The following is a 15,277-nucleotide window of genomic DNA, read 5'->3' as shown; positions in this document are numbered from 1 at the left end:
GAGTCAGCCCGCCCTCCTCTGCAAGCTGCAAGCCAGAGAGAGACCCTGTCTCCAGGAACAATGTAGGCAGCAGCTGAGGAATGAAACCCAAGGCTGTCCTCCCTTTTCCACACTCATGTACTCACAGGCACGCGCACCGCATACACGTGTGTGTTGACTGAGTTTTCTGTCCTGCCCAGTTCCTGCAGTCGTTAAGTCCCAAGGAAATCACAAGAGGTCTACATTAACTATAAACTGATTGAGCCATTAGCTCAGGCTTCTTATTAACTCATAACTTATATTAGCCCATTATTATTGTTTATGTTAGCCACGTGGCTTGGTACCCTTTTCAGTGAGGCATTTACGTCTTGCTTGCTCTGTGGCCGGGTCAGGACTGCAGGCAAAGCTTTCCTCTTCCCAAAATTCTCCTGTTCTCATTGATCCGCTTCTACATCCTGTCTGGTTGTCCCACCTATACTACCTGCCTGGCTACTACCAATCAGTGTTTTATTAAAATAGAATTGATGGGCTACAAACCATTGTTCCACGGAACATATATACATGCATACACATACACACTAAATACTGATACTGCATTTTTGGTGGTGCCTCTTGGGTATGGTGGATGGGGGCAGCCTACAAGTTGATTGATTCATTGATCACAAGAATGCTTTTTATTTCAGTGGAAGTCTCCTGCTCAGTTTGAGCCCCTGCCCATTAAAATCCCAAGAGCCATGGGGCTAAGCACGTACTTGCCATTTATTTTGCCCATCAGCACCCTTAACTAACCTGTTGTTCAAGAACAAACCCTACACCATATTTTGGGTGTTACACATTACTCCAGCAAACTAGTTAAGAGTACTTACTGGTCTTGAAGAGAATCTGAGTTCAGATCCCAGTGCTGGAGGAGTTAGGTTGTTCACAACTGCCTGTAATTTCAGCTCCAGAGGGTCAAATGCCCTCTTCTGTCCTCTTTGGGCACTATACACAAGGAGCACACATAGACAAAGTAAACATACATTAATATAAATAAAACAAATAAAAAGAATAAGAACAATCCACCTTCATAATGAAATTGTTTAAAAAAAATGCTTAATAGGATCAGTTCTTATAAGCAGGTATATGAGCTTAATGATACAAGTATTAAAATTTCTGTTGCATATTTAATCAATAAAATCATTTGATCATTGGGTCCCAAATTTTCAGCTTTCCATCAATAACTTAATATATTTGAAAACTAATTTGTTCTATTGTTATTTTAATATTTTTATATCTATTTTATGTGAAACACTTGTACAGTAGAAGGCTACCATCCCTGCCATGCCCTTTTAGATTTCAAACTAGACTTTGGAAAATCATGCTGTCCCTCCAATTTGATTGTAAATTCATCAAAGTAGCTTAAGGTTAGTGATTGTCCTTAAAGATAAGAAATAGCTCTTGGTGATTTTTATTTTTTCTCAACAACAGTCTTTTCAGATCCTTTTTTTGTTTTTTTTTTTTTGTCGCTGGGATAAAACACCATCACCAAAAGCAACTTATGGAAGAAAAAGTTTATGGGCAGATAGTTCCAGAGGGCTAGTAGTGAGGACACATGGCAGCAAGTGGCAGGCATGGCACCAGGAAATGAAGGTGAGAACTCAGATGCTCAGGCTCAAGCAGGAACCAGAGAGAGCTGACTGAGAGTAGGCAAGGACTTTATCCTCCAAGTCCACCCCCACTGAGGTACTTCCTCCAGCCCTGCCACACCGCCTACGCCCCTCCCCCAAAGAGAAGCACAGGCTAAAGATAAAGCCTTCAAATGTCTGAGACTGTGTGGGGTGGGGGGTGGGGTACATTATTATTTAAACCACTACAAATCCCAGCCTCTGCTCTGGTTTCCTCCTCAAAAAAACCCAGACTAACATCAACAAATGAAAGAGATTAAACACCAGGATTTCCTGTCGTTATTGATATTACCAATCAAAACCTTTGGATCATCCCATCCCTCTCCCCCGCACCCACCTGGGGCTAGAGAGATTCCATCACACCCTTCTTGCTCACATGATTCATTCACTGCTGCTGTCAATCATTTCACTGCTGATGTCATACATTCACTGTTGCTGCCTTCGAGGTGAACTGTCTTAACTCTTCTGCTGCTCCTGTTCCCTGTGCTTCATTTTGGGTAGGCTGGAAATAGTTTGATAAATATACACATATATATTTTTTTCTAAATATTTTCAAGGAGATATTTGTTCTAAAAATATTTTAGAGACAGAAAGACAAAATCAGATGGAGGTCAGATGGAGGACAAAATAAAAATTGACCTTTGGCTATATTTTTAAAAGTTATGTTAAATGGTTCCTATTTAAAAACCCAGTTGAATAAATCACTCTATGAGACAGTGTAGTGTGAACCATACCTGTCTGGACAGGAAACACTTGGAGGAGGCAAAGCAGGGAAGGGGCCATCATTCTCCTTCCTTGTTTCCTTTAGCCGAGGAGTTACTTTACGCTTTCCATCTTACCCTTGACGCTAGCATACCCGTGATTTCAAACAGGAGGCTTCCACAGAGGCCTTGCAGAAAGGACTATGAAATGCTGAGCTGTTCACATGGATGCTTTCAGGTCCAACAAGGGCTTGAGTTCTTCTGGAAGTTGCCCTACTTCACAATAAAGTGGGATGCTTCATAGTTTAAGGTCTGTGCCCTGTAACAATGGGAAACATTATAAATGAAGGACACTGTCTATCTCCCATTCATCACTGGAGAGACGGCCCAAGAGCTCTTGATGCTCTCCCAGAGGACCGGGTTTGGTTCCCAGCTAAACCCAAGTGTAGTGTGTACTTTCAATGGAAGAGGCTGCTCATGTTTTTCTGGGTGTGAAAAATCTTATGATTTCATTGGAAAATTAATGAACTTTCAAAGATTTTGAATTTCTTTCAAACCCTAGCAGAAGGTCCACAGCAGAGGTGCCTTTTTGACTTCCACTTACAGACCTTAAAGCTCACCACAGCAGCAGCAAAGGAGACAAAGCCCAGCAGCCTGAGGACATGTTGCTGCCCCTTAGGGACACCCACTCAGATAAAGCAGGTCCTTGAATACACTGTAGAAAGAAACTCCAGGAGGAACTGGCTTATCACGAAGAGCTTTAAAGAGTAACCACAATATAAAAATTAAAAGTTCTAAAAACAAGCAAAAACATACGAGCCAATTACCTTATTTTTTTCAACCTAAAAGAACTTTCCTTTTTAGTTGAAATTAGAAGGTGGTTTTATAAAGTGTACTGTTTATATTCTGTGATTAGAGAGAAGTGCTGATGTGGACAAATTCAAGGCTCCGAGCATAAGTAAGCATAGCCTGTATTTAACATCCTTGCTTGGAATGTCCTTCAGAAACCAAGAGCTGTCTCTGCAGGCACCCTGTGCCATTGTGTTGCCATTTCTGCATGCCCACCAGGTTCCAGAGTGAGCCCATTCCTTCCCCTGTTCTGATAGTGTTCTCCATCTTCTATCCTACCTCACTCCAGATGACTCCTGCATACATTAGCTAAATGACTGCTGTCGTTCCTACTTCAGGGCTGGGGTGACCATTTCCTCCCTCGATGACAGGAAGAAGGGCTTCCTGTCATAGCAGCAGCGGCTCAGGTGGACCAGATGATTTCTCAGCTGGGAGACCCCTGTGTGCTTTATTAGATGCATTAAGGCATGCTAGCTAGAGGATTTTCCTTTGCAGCTTAAACACCGAGCAAATCCAGACATCCAGAGAAGCTGAAATGAAAAGGATCTGTCTCCTCTTGTGCCGCCATTTGCCAAGTGAGCACTTGTCAGCCAGCACAGTCTATATATTTCAAGGAGACAAAGTCACCCTTAATGTGTTAGCAAAGGCTGTCACAGAGCACGCTGCCATCCGCAGCTTAAGGAACAGCGCACACTGAGGGTGCTGGTTTGCCTTAACAATTGCAAGATTTTTCTACTTCTGTTCTCTTTTGCATTCCCCCTTTGTACTGTGCAATGCAAAAGAGATCCTGTTGACATTGATAAGCAGCAGCGTGGCTGACAAACACCATCCTTTGCTGTGATAACCAAGATTTCGGTCTCTCTAAGGTATCTGTCCTTGATAAAGCACCATCAAAAATTCTTTTCTCTACGGGGCTTCTGTCAATCACTTCCAGTTAACTCACTAATTGTGAGTGTCTTCCATTCCCTTGAGATTACACAAATTATGTTCTTGATAACTTGTGGGGAGTCTCTCTCCTTTGGACTATTTTTATTGACTGTAAGAAAATCCGTTCTTAGATATTTTCTCCCCAGAATCCTTATAAGATCATCCATTCGTCTGTAATAACTCATCTGTTTGGGGACCCTTTCCCTTATTTTTCATTCTGTGCTTGGTTTTCCTATTTACAATTCCAAATTATGACAAGTCCCTTCCCACCCTTCTGTGTGATTGTCAGATTTCTGGTTTAGAGGCAGACACAGTATGCCGGCAGCTGCCGTCAAATGACTCCCTCTACACAGCTTTCTCTGAAGAAAGTCTCCGAGAGATCAGAAAATCTTCTCTAAATTAATTCCGAGTGCAGGCATGCTGTCCCTCTGTTCTTATCCTGTGAGGATTCTGATGGATCTGTCACAGGCTTGCCCACCTCCTTTTTGGACTGCTTCCCAAACAAAACCTTAAGTATGCCTCTCATGTAGCACCCCAGGGAGAGAGCAGCCTCCTGGGCCTGGAGGAGGATGGATGCCCCCCTCACACACACACTGTTGTCTAGATTTCTGTTATATCTGGTATAACTGTTCCTGCGTGGGACTAGGAAGTCTGATTAGGTTGAGAGTCTGGAATCGCGGTAGGTCACCCGTGGCTGGAGGGCCTAGAGGCACATACGCCAAGAATGCCACCTGTATTTTAAACTCAAGAAGAGAAGGAACTTCTGTGCCCGTTCAGGGTTAAAATGCTCAGAAAGTGCCATGTTTTGGTCAAAGTTAGAGAAATGAATCGGAACTTCTGTTTGATTTCTGAGAGTCTTCAGGAGTTTATCCCGGAGGACTTAAAGGATTAGTTCTCAGAGCGTTCACAGTGAGGATCTTGTTGTTTCTTTTAAGGGAAAACTAAGTTGCTCTCGGTAAGAAAAACTCAAGGAGCAGAAAAAAAAAGTGGTGTCCTGAATTCTAATATGTGCACCTATTTATAATCATAAATTGAAGCTTATATTATCTTGTCATTTATATAAGAAGAATTTGGTGTCTAATAATAATAATAATGATAGAGGATTGCTACCGAGGAAAGGCATTGCATATTGAACTCTGGCCCCCACATATGCATGCACACGTACACACTCACACCAACAAGTCCATTCATAAATGCACATGTACACACTCGAACACACACAACAGCACCTCACATACACAAAACACACACACACAAAGAAACTATAAAATTTTAATTCATGTATGAATATATAGTGTTTACTAGCTTAAAAAAAGTTTAGGAGCCAAGCGATGGTGGTGCATGACTTTGATTCCAGCACTCAGAAGGCAGAGGCAGAGGCAGGGGGATCTCTTTGTGAGTTCGAGGCCAACCTGGTCTACAAGAGCTAGTTCCCGGACCGGCTCCAAAGCGACAGAGAAACCCTGTCTCAACAAAAGAAAAACAACCCTCCCCAAAAATGTTCAGTATACTTTATTGTGCCAAGAGGATAAATCAGAAGATCAACTAGTTAAAATAAATCAAAAAATTTAAAGAAAAAAAGGTATAGAGCTAGTAACCATGGTTCTTAGATAATTCATGTTAGGCTTTGATGCATTGTTATGCAGTCAAGAAGTCCATGTGAGTTGCATTCTTGGGATAAGCAAGAATTGCTTATAGAGAGCACAAGTAAATGGAGGAAAACACCAGAGAAGATGGCTCGGCCAAAAGAAGTGGCTGTCACCAAGCCTGACAACTGGACTTCATTTCCTGGGTCCTGTGTGGTAGAAGAGAGAAACAATTCCTACAGGTTGTCCCTTGACCACTTTACACAAGCTACAGCATGCATATGTGTGTGTACGTGCACACAGATACACAAATATACTGCATATCAAATAAAAATTAATGTTAAAAAATGAACTGAAAGTTTTATTCAATATCAAGAAAAATTAGAGAATTTCTATTAGTTGTAGTGAAAATTATGATTGGTCTTGATAATAAAAACCCGGAGTCAGATATTAGTGAGTGAAAGCTGAAACATCAGAGAAGCAGAGCAGCCAGCCACTAGTTCTTACCTCTATGAAATTCTCAGAACCAAGGGGGCAAGGTCCTATCTCTATGAATCCTCAGCCTGAATACCTTGCGCTCCTGTCTCCTCCCACTTTATAGTGCTCTCTCTGCCCAGCCATATCCCTTCTTGTCTCCACCTCCCTAGTGCTGGAATTAAAGGCCCATTATTCTCAAATACTGGGATTAAAGGTGTGAGCCACCACCACCTGGTTCTGTTTCTCTTTGAGACTAGATAAATCTAGTGTAGTCCAGAGTGATCTTGAACTCACAGAGATCCATCTGCCTCTGACTCCCAGATGCTGGGATTAAAGTTCTGTGTGCCACCACTGCCTGGCCTCTATGGCTGACTAGTGGCTCCCTCCACGCTCTGATCTCCAGGCAAGCTTTATTTGTTATAGCACAAACAAAATATCACCACAATGAATGTTTCCAATTTTCAATCCAAGAAATTTATTCAAACAGTGGCCAAAAGGGTGTATCTGATGAGGAAACCCTACATCAGATGTTGGAATGGTAAATGGAAGGTGTTTTAGATACACTACACATCAATCACATCATAGAAAAGGGCATTGCTGATGCCATGAGTTCCCATGTGAGCAGAATGACACAGGTCATTGCCAACGCCATGTATCCGCAGGTGAGCAGAACGGCACAGGTGGGCGTCAGATCGCCAAGTCTAAATTTATTCATTATTTTTCACGAAAAGAAACCTCACCAAAGGTTAACATTGTGTTTGCTTTTGGAAAAGAAAATGTTTCCTTCCTTCTGGAACGTGTTTTCAGATGGGCATTGTGTGTGCTTCTAGGGTGCTGTGATCACACCTACCATGGACCACCCCATGTCAATGCAGCCAACGAACATCGTGGGCCCCCTGACGCAGCAGATGAACCATCTTTCGCTGGGGACAGCAGGAACGGTGAGTGGAAAAGTTTGCTTTTTTTCCTGGGACTTGAGAAAGTGCCACGTGCTGATTTCACTGGCACTGCCGATAACTGCTCATCTCGCACCCCTTGCGGGTTCCAGCACAAAGGAGCTCGCGTGCAAGTTCAATCTTAGGGAACACGCATTCACACGGGAAAGGATGAGGTCCTGTGGCATGGCCTTTAGACTTCAGGTCCCCTTGTTATGTGGTACAATGCAGCAAGCACGCCAAGTGCACCGTGTGCAACATAGCTCTTTCTGGAAAGAGGCCCTTCTGCCTACAGGTGTCCATCTATACCCATGACTATATGCATGGGGCTGCTTTCCTGTCCCCAGCAGCTTACCAGCCCAACCCGCTGTCCTTCCCAGGTTCTTTGCACCTAAGAGGCCAGTTCTAACTATGATCAGAATAGAGGCCATTTTAATCCTGTCTATGTCTGGAGTATAGGAAGTCACTAAGAAGTTGGCCCAGTTAAGCGGGTTTTTTTTTTTTTTTTTGTCTTTCTTGGGGATGTGCTGGCATAGTTGATACTAAAGAGAAGGAAGCAAATCTGTGTTTAATATTTTCTTACGTTTACAATGTTTTTGACTAGTCTTATTCTCAAAAGCATATTGTTCTCATTTGCTTCTCCATTGTTGTGGTAAAACCTGGACCAGAAGCAACACAGAGCAAACAGGATTTATCTGATTTACAGGTTTAGAGTACACCATCAAGGGGGTGGGGCTAGGTCAGAAGCTAAGGCAGGAACCTGGAGACAGGATTGGAGGCTGAGACCAACAACGGAAGAACAATGCTTACTGACTTGCTCAGCTGACTTTCTTATATAGCACAGGTCCCTGCGCCTCGGGAATGGTTTAGCCCACAGTGGGGTGGGTTCTTCTACATTGATTAGCAATGAATAAAATATCCTGAAGACATGATTACAGGCTAGTCTGATGGAGGTCATTTCTCAACTGGGTTTCCTCTTCCCACTTCTCATTGCTGTCAAGTTGACAACCAAGATCAGGCATCACCTGAGCTGAAAAATGCCAATAGCACATTTGATCTTCATCAACGACATGCCTTTTATAAGACAATTTCCTCTAATGTTCACATCTAACAAAACCTAGAACACTAATCCTATGCTCAACACCATCAGAGAATGCAGGCATGGTGAACCACCAGAGTAGGCAAGCTTTAGTGTTTAGTGTACATATTAGTGCCGGTGACCTTGTCTTTTGTAAAGACATGGGAAAGAAAAGTATAAATTCTTTTAACTTAGGCAGCTCAAACAGTGTAGGAAGGTACGTGGCATAGAGTGAGGAAATCTTGATCTAAATCTGAATTGTACTATCGGGGACACTGTCTAAGGACCTCAACCTCTGCTCTTCAGAGCAAGATCATTCAGCTGGACACATGAGCACCTTCAGCTACTTGACTTTATGTCTTTAAGCTTCTGTATCTCTTTGATGCCACCTCTGTGACTCTCACAGAGGCACTGGCACTGTGTGTCTCTATGACATGCTTTATGTCCCTTAGCTGTGGATGGAGGCCTTAGAACGATGATTCCCGCCACTCAAGGGAAACAGAAGGAAGAAGTTGCAACTTCACAGAGTGCTCACCGATCTCTAAATATGGAGAAAATCATAGGCTTCCAAGAAAGAACTTTAGTTTATCATGAGCTACACACCTGTTCCCCTCTAAGTCACCACTGGTGGTGACTTCTCTGCCCAAGAGCTGGAACTGGGTCAAGTGATTGAGTGAGTCTCGCAGGTAGACTTCAGGGGTCAGGTCTGAGATCACATGTAACTTCACCACTGTTCAGATCATTTTCATTGGGGAGCCAGAGGTTCGAAACACCATTTCTTCTGTTTTCAGTCAGGATGATTTGTATGCCCTTTGTGGATTTCCCCTTAAGCAGATTCCAAATGCAGAATTGGAAGGCCTGATGCTTACGACATCACCACTGTAGATTTCACAACATATCAGGGTCTTTTGACCGCCAGTGATTGCCAACTGAGAAGGAACAAGAAAAAAAAAAAGACAACTTTACTGTGTTAAAAGACAATGTACAGTGTGATTTTTATTTGTAAAATAAAATGATATATAATAGAAAACATAGGAAAAAACACTTTGTGTATTTTGCCTGTTTGAATAAAATCAAAACCAGCTTCATTGCTAACATTTCAATTTGCCAACTAGTAAACACACACTATGTGACTGGATCCTTTAAGAAACAGAAGAAACTAAACTGAAAAGATACAGAATAGGTTTCAAATTATTGTAGTTACTAATTAAATAAACAATATAAAATTGTATATCAAGACTATTTAACAGGAACAGAATCAGATGGGGCCACAACTTTTACTAGCTAGCAATGGCCAGAAATGATAACTCAATGATTATCATTTAATTTAATGATGTGGACCACTCTCTGTGTTAGTGAGTAAAGGATTTTAACACAGAGAGCTTATTTTTAATGTCAAATCCCCTCTTGTTTTTTTCTTCATGCAACTGTGTGCTTTCATTATTGCAAATAAATAGTACTTAGCTGCAGTATAAACATAATATAACATTAATCACTGGCAATATAACGTTAGCGTTAAAAGCTGACCGTTTGGTAAGGCTTTTGAGAGGCAGAGAGAAGATACCGTATTTGGTTGAGTCTATCTGAAATATAATCGACTCCATGTCACACCTCAAATCTAGCCATTTCTTTTCCTAAGCTGCCACTCTCATACTTTGGCATGCTGTCATGCATTTGCTTTTATGTGACTTTTTTTAATTGGCATTTGCGTGGATTACCTACTTGAGGTTGGTTTATTTAACTTTTTCCACCTACCTGGATCCATCTTCTACCTCTCTTATGGGCACTGTGGACAGTCCAGTGGGTCTAGGAATGACCCCAGAGTCCACATTTGGCTTTGTGTTAGCTGTGCATGTGTAGGCCAGGTTCCTTGGGTTCTTGGGGTTTTATTTCTTTTCTGATAAACTGGGAACAGTAGCAACATGCCCATCCTGGGGATGCTGTGGGGGTTAAAAGGCATGATACACAGCAGACCTAATAGGATATGTGACCAGTGGGCTCCTCCCCAGTGAGTCACCCTTAACCTCTGATGGGATTTACCTGGTGGCAATTCAGCTCACCAGAATAGATATGCCACCTTATTCAATCCACAATCCAGCTCCTTTGCTTGCTCTATCTTAAGGGGCATACATTAATTCTTTTAGATGCCCACTGTGTTAACTGCTAACGCAATATTCCAGGGCTCCAAAGCTAAGCTCCTATTTATGTTTATTTCTAAATAAACTTGCTGAGGTGCAAGTAATACCTTGAATATGTGGAATCAAGTATTCTTGCATTTCTGACATTACAAACAAAGTCACATCATGCAAATCTACATGTAGATTGTTGAAATTATTCTAATTTAGCGAGATTCCGACTTTAATTTAATACCACTGCCTGAGGGTTGGACACCTAGTGGACAGAGACACTACTTTCAGGAGTAAGGTATACGAGAATATTTTGTAGAGAGTACGACCATGACCCGTGTGCTATGGCCTGTTGCCCCATGTGCACAATGACACAGGGTGGTCTTGCTGTCCGATTCCTTTTCCTATAACTGGCTGTATTTTATGTGAAACGTCCATGTATTTAGATATCTGGCCGTGTTTGTCTGCTGAACTCCCAGTTTGTACCTGGTTCTCTACAACTTCTCTCTGGCCGCCATCCTTCCCTGTGCAAATTCAGACAGCACCTCCCTGCTCAGTCTTTACATGCTTCCCTTCAACAGTCTTATCCACCCTCATGGTCTCCAACCCCATTTCCCACATTGAAGACTCTTAAATCTGAGTCCTCAATGCTAAAGTTAGAACATCAGTCTCATCTCTCTGGTCTCCATGGAGATCCCACTTCAGCATTGCAGTCATTACAACCCACACACGTCATGAACTTCCTTGAGTGTCCTTCTCCTCGCCTGTGTTTTTGTCCTGTTTTATGTCATTACTACTGTGATGATCCACCCAGTAGCCCGACCCTAGAGCTGGGACTCAATGTGCACACCATCTTTCTTCTTCTTCTCCATTCTCAGATACTTTTGAAGTACCATGAATTATACATAGACATTTATTGGATCCATCGTCCCTTCCCTATGTCCATCTTTCATCATTTATTGGACCCATCCTCTCTTCCCCATGTCCATTCTCCATCATTTATTGGACCCATTCTCTCTTTCCCATGTCCATTCTCCATCATTTATTGGACCCATCCTCTCTTCCCCATGTCTATCCTCCATCATTTATTGGACCCATCCTCTCTTCCCCATGTCTATCCTCCATCATTTATTGGATCCATCCTCTCTTCCCCATGTCCACTCTCCCTCATTTATCAAATCCATCGTCTCTTCCCCATGTCCATTCTCCATCCTTGGTTTCATCCAGATTATTATCACAGTCTTCTAACTGTACTTCCTGCTTTCAGCCTCATTGTACAATGATCCATTCTCTGCCCTGCCATCTAAACCACATTAGTTGCTTTATGTTGGCATGATAAGACCTCACGGTCAGTAGCAACTTACAGAAGCAACAATTTGTTTGGCTGAGAGCAAAGAGTGAGTCCATGATGCCAAGGGAGGTTGAGAAGCAGGTTTCAGGAGCTGCAGGTCCTGTCAGGGTTTTGTCTATTGGGAAGTTGAGAAAGAGAACACAAGAAGGGTGTTGAGGCCATGAACACTCATGCCTGCCCCCAGTGAGGTGCTTCCTCCAGCAAGATTCTGTATCTGAAAATCCCAAGACTTTTTCAGCCAGCATCACCAACTGGGAACCAAGTGTTCAAACGCAGGAGTCTATGGGAGACTTTTCTCTATGCCAGTATCTCCTCCCTACCTGGGAGTCTTCAGTGACTCTCAGAAATCTGAGCTCTTGGAGAATTCGCAAAGCCAAGTGTGAACAGCAACCACAGCAGTGGCAACAAGCAAGAAGCCAAGGAGCAGATGGGCTCACAGGGCACAGAACAGTGACATTTGCGGTGTAACTCAGGGTAGGGTAGTGATCAGGCCGGAGAGCAGGGAGCTAGAGTAGGATTTTCCATTTTTGGAAGACACTAAGGCCACTCAGTGTCCTGCTTTCCTTTTTAAGATTCTTGGCAAAAGAAATTCCATTGAACCAAAGCATCCTTTTTCTCTTCAAAAATGCAGGTGTATTTCATCTCATATCACCTGGAATTTTGAAATGGGTATCATGTGGTTTAAAGAATTTCCATCTGGAGTTCTCCCTCTTCAAAGTGTGGTGGTCAATTCTCAAACCATTGTTAAGCTAACTGAATGTATGGGCTTCAAGCTAAACGAGTTTGATGCAAACAAGGTGCCTATGTTATTTCCTGGCTCTAACCTTGAAGGACTTTTCTGGCTTTCCCTGCATTTGTTTACTCTTCTCACAGAACTCCTCCGATGAAAGCAAAGCCCCATTATCCACGATTTCACATCAAGTCACCAGGAGCTTTAGCAGAAGCCACCTGGGCCTTGGGTGCATTATGAGACCCTCTACATTGCATGACAATCCTGTTTTACAACTTTCTTATCTCCTTTTCATTTGTTCAGCCTCTGGTCACCAGTGGCTTACAATGCCACCAGGCTCCGTTGAAAGAAATAAAAAGATTCTGTTCTGCAGGTTCCTTATCTCCAGTTCAGTTTGCTTTTCCCAAGCCCCTGCAGAATTGTTACATCATGGCGTAATTATTGCCACTCACAAAAACAATCCTGGAATTGTAGTCCTGATTGGTCAGAGCTTACTGTCATCCTTCAGGCATCCCGTTTCTCCACTGCTCTAAAAATCTGATGAAAATATGCATTAATTGCCTTTTCCATCATTAGGCGTAAATATCAGTATTAAGATACAGAATCATAAAATCAATCAGAAGAGCTTATAGGGAATCATGACTTAGTAAATAGTATCCCAAGCAATAAATGGCTTCATAAGTCCTGATGGCTGCAATTCCTTAAGTGAACTCTCAAGGGAAAAATAGCAGCTAATTGCAAACTAGTGCAAGACAGAAAGTGTAAATGCAAAGGTTATAGTTTTAAAAAGTTCTTTAATCTTACTGTAACACAATAGTTCCTTGCATGGAGAATGTTCCGTGTAAATAATGAATGGAGAGGTAGGGGCAAGTCTGTTGGGGACAGGGTTACTTACAAATATTAAATCTTTATTTCTTACAATATGGATCTTGAGTTGAAGCAAACTATTATCACTACAGAAAGGTCCTAATACAGACAACGGCAAGGAATATGAGTGAGTTGGGAATAAAACAGAGTAGAGAAAATGGAATAATATAATTAAAAGCTGTCACTGCTGTAATTTAACAATTATGCACACACACATACCGTAGCTAGAGAAGATAAACAACCCACACATTGTTTATGAAGGGGGAGGGAAATTAGCTTTGGGGATGCCCTCACGTTGTACAGCATCAGTAAGGAGAGTAACGTGCCCGGTCCAAGCCCGTCAGAATGCTTCTGTTGTTTGTATACTTACAGTTCTGAGAAGCTGGTGTCTAGAAATAGTATGAAATAACAGAAAAGCCGTGATGCTTTTGATACAGTATTTAGTAAAGGAGAATAATTAAACAGCGATTCATCTATAGGTGCGAGTATAACACGGTGTGAAAGCACTAGAATGTCACAGAAGTAGGGTAAGCCTTGGTGATGGTACTGAGTCAAAAGAGAAGACTATGAACTTGCCATGTGGAATACATTGTAACCGTGAGGGATTGCTTTTAAAATAATTCTGTTGAGAAATACAAAGTTGCAGGGAAGGCTGGAGAGGGGGCTGGAAGGTTAGGAGTGCTTGCTGCTGCTATTCAGAGAACCTGAGTTCAGTTCCCAGAAGGCACATCAAGTGGTTCACAACTGCCTGTAACTGCAGCTAGCAGTGCCCTCTTCTGGCACCCATAGGCACTGCACACAATGCACCTAGAATGAAACTAAATAAAATAGAATGAAAATAAAATCTATTTTAAAAGTATTATAAAACAAATATATTTATTTTTGGAAATGAGAGTGAAATTATTTCTATTGAATCATTTTATTTGTTTTCATTCCCCAACTACTAAACAGTAGTCATAATTTTCTATATTAATATTTGCTTTTATTTATATCATAATTACAGATATGCATAGACTATCACATGGTACAAAATATAGTTCATTTTCCTTAATTTTTTGAATAGAAACTTGAAGTTTTATGTTTTATGAAAAAATAAGAAGGAATTAAGATCAGTATACTAAAGCCTTTAGAATTGCTTTCAAATTGATTCTCCTTCAGCGTGGGGCTCATAGTCAAGGCCCTAGGTCACTTCCCTATTTCAAAAGACCAGGCACTCATTACTATGGCTTGTTTGCATTTGAGTTGTGAGCAGTGCTTGCTTGTTCTTAGTGCCTAAGCGCTTCTCGAGGTTGACCGTCCTCTTCGCACATGTGATTTCCTCAAGACAACGATTGCCATCAAACTAGGAGGCAAGTTTGTGAATGGTTTCAGAAGTTATTGAGTGGAGAGAAATATAGAGGTATGGGCTTTTAAAGTGAAGTGCAGGTCACATGAATGAAATAGGAGCTCGCACAGGACCGTCTGTGCCTTAATCTTTCAGAGAGCTGGGAGCAGGGTTATCATCTTCAGTTTTTACAAGTCTAGCTACAACCCCAGGCTACGAACCACTTTCTGTTTGAAGATCCCTGGCTATGAACTACTTAGGAATGGGAGGGCAGAAATAGGGAGCAATAGAGGATTAAAGGGTAGGGGGTGAATGTGACAAAATCAATATGTACATGTATGAAAATGTAATAAAGCCATTATTGTGTGTAATTACTATATCCTGATTTAAAAAAAAACATTGCAGGAAAGATTGTGAAGGAGTCACATGGGTTAAAGCCTCTTTGTTGCTTTTAAAACAGCTGATATATCGTCCCCACACCCCCACATTTGCAGTGACTGCTTGTTGCTTAACTATTTTCTAGATTTCATTACCTCCAATGTTATGACACTTTTTTTAAAAAGTCATCCTTCCTCTGTTCCAAAAGATTTAGGCAAAATTCCTATGCCTGGGCAAAGTCGACCCCTGGTCACAATTATTGAAAAAATACAAATGTTAACTTGGGCTTTATAACACTCGGGCTA

General features: G+C 41.8%; 1 protein-coding gene across 13 annotated transcripts in view; it reads left to right on the top strand.

The window, feature by feature from the left end:
* The window catches only part of Rbms3 (RNA binding motif single stranded interacting protein 3), a 780,532-nt gene that overhangs the window by 719,936 nt on the left and 45,319 nt on the right, over positions 1-15,277 (top strand). For all 13 annotated transcript variants that reach the window (XM_057766769.1, XM_057766774.1, XM_057766771.1 and 10 more), the window contains one exon: positions 7,014-7,124. In XM_057766769.1, coding sequence (XP_057622752.1) covers positions 7,014-7,124 — 111 coding nt within the window. The remainder of the gene's footprint in view (positions 1-7,013; positions 7,125-15,277) is intronic.

Source organism: Chionomys nivalis, chromosome 4 (genome assembly GCF_950005125.1).
Source record: "Chionomys nivalis chromosome 4, mChiNiv1.1, whole genome shotgun sequence".
NCBI classification, from domain to species: Eukaryota; Metazoa; Chordata; class Mammalia; order Rodentia; family Cricetidae; genus Chionomys; species Chionomys nivalis.
The sequence above is the reverse complement of the archived record's forward strand: the minus strand, read 5'-3'. Positions and strand labels throughout refer to the sequence as shown.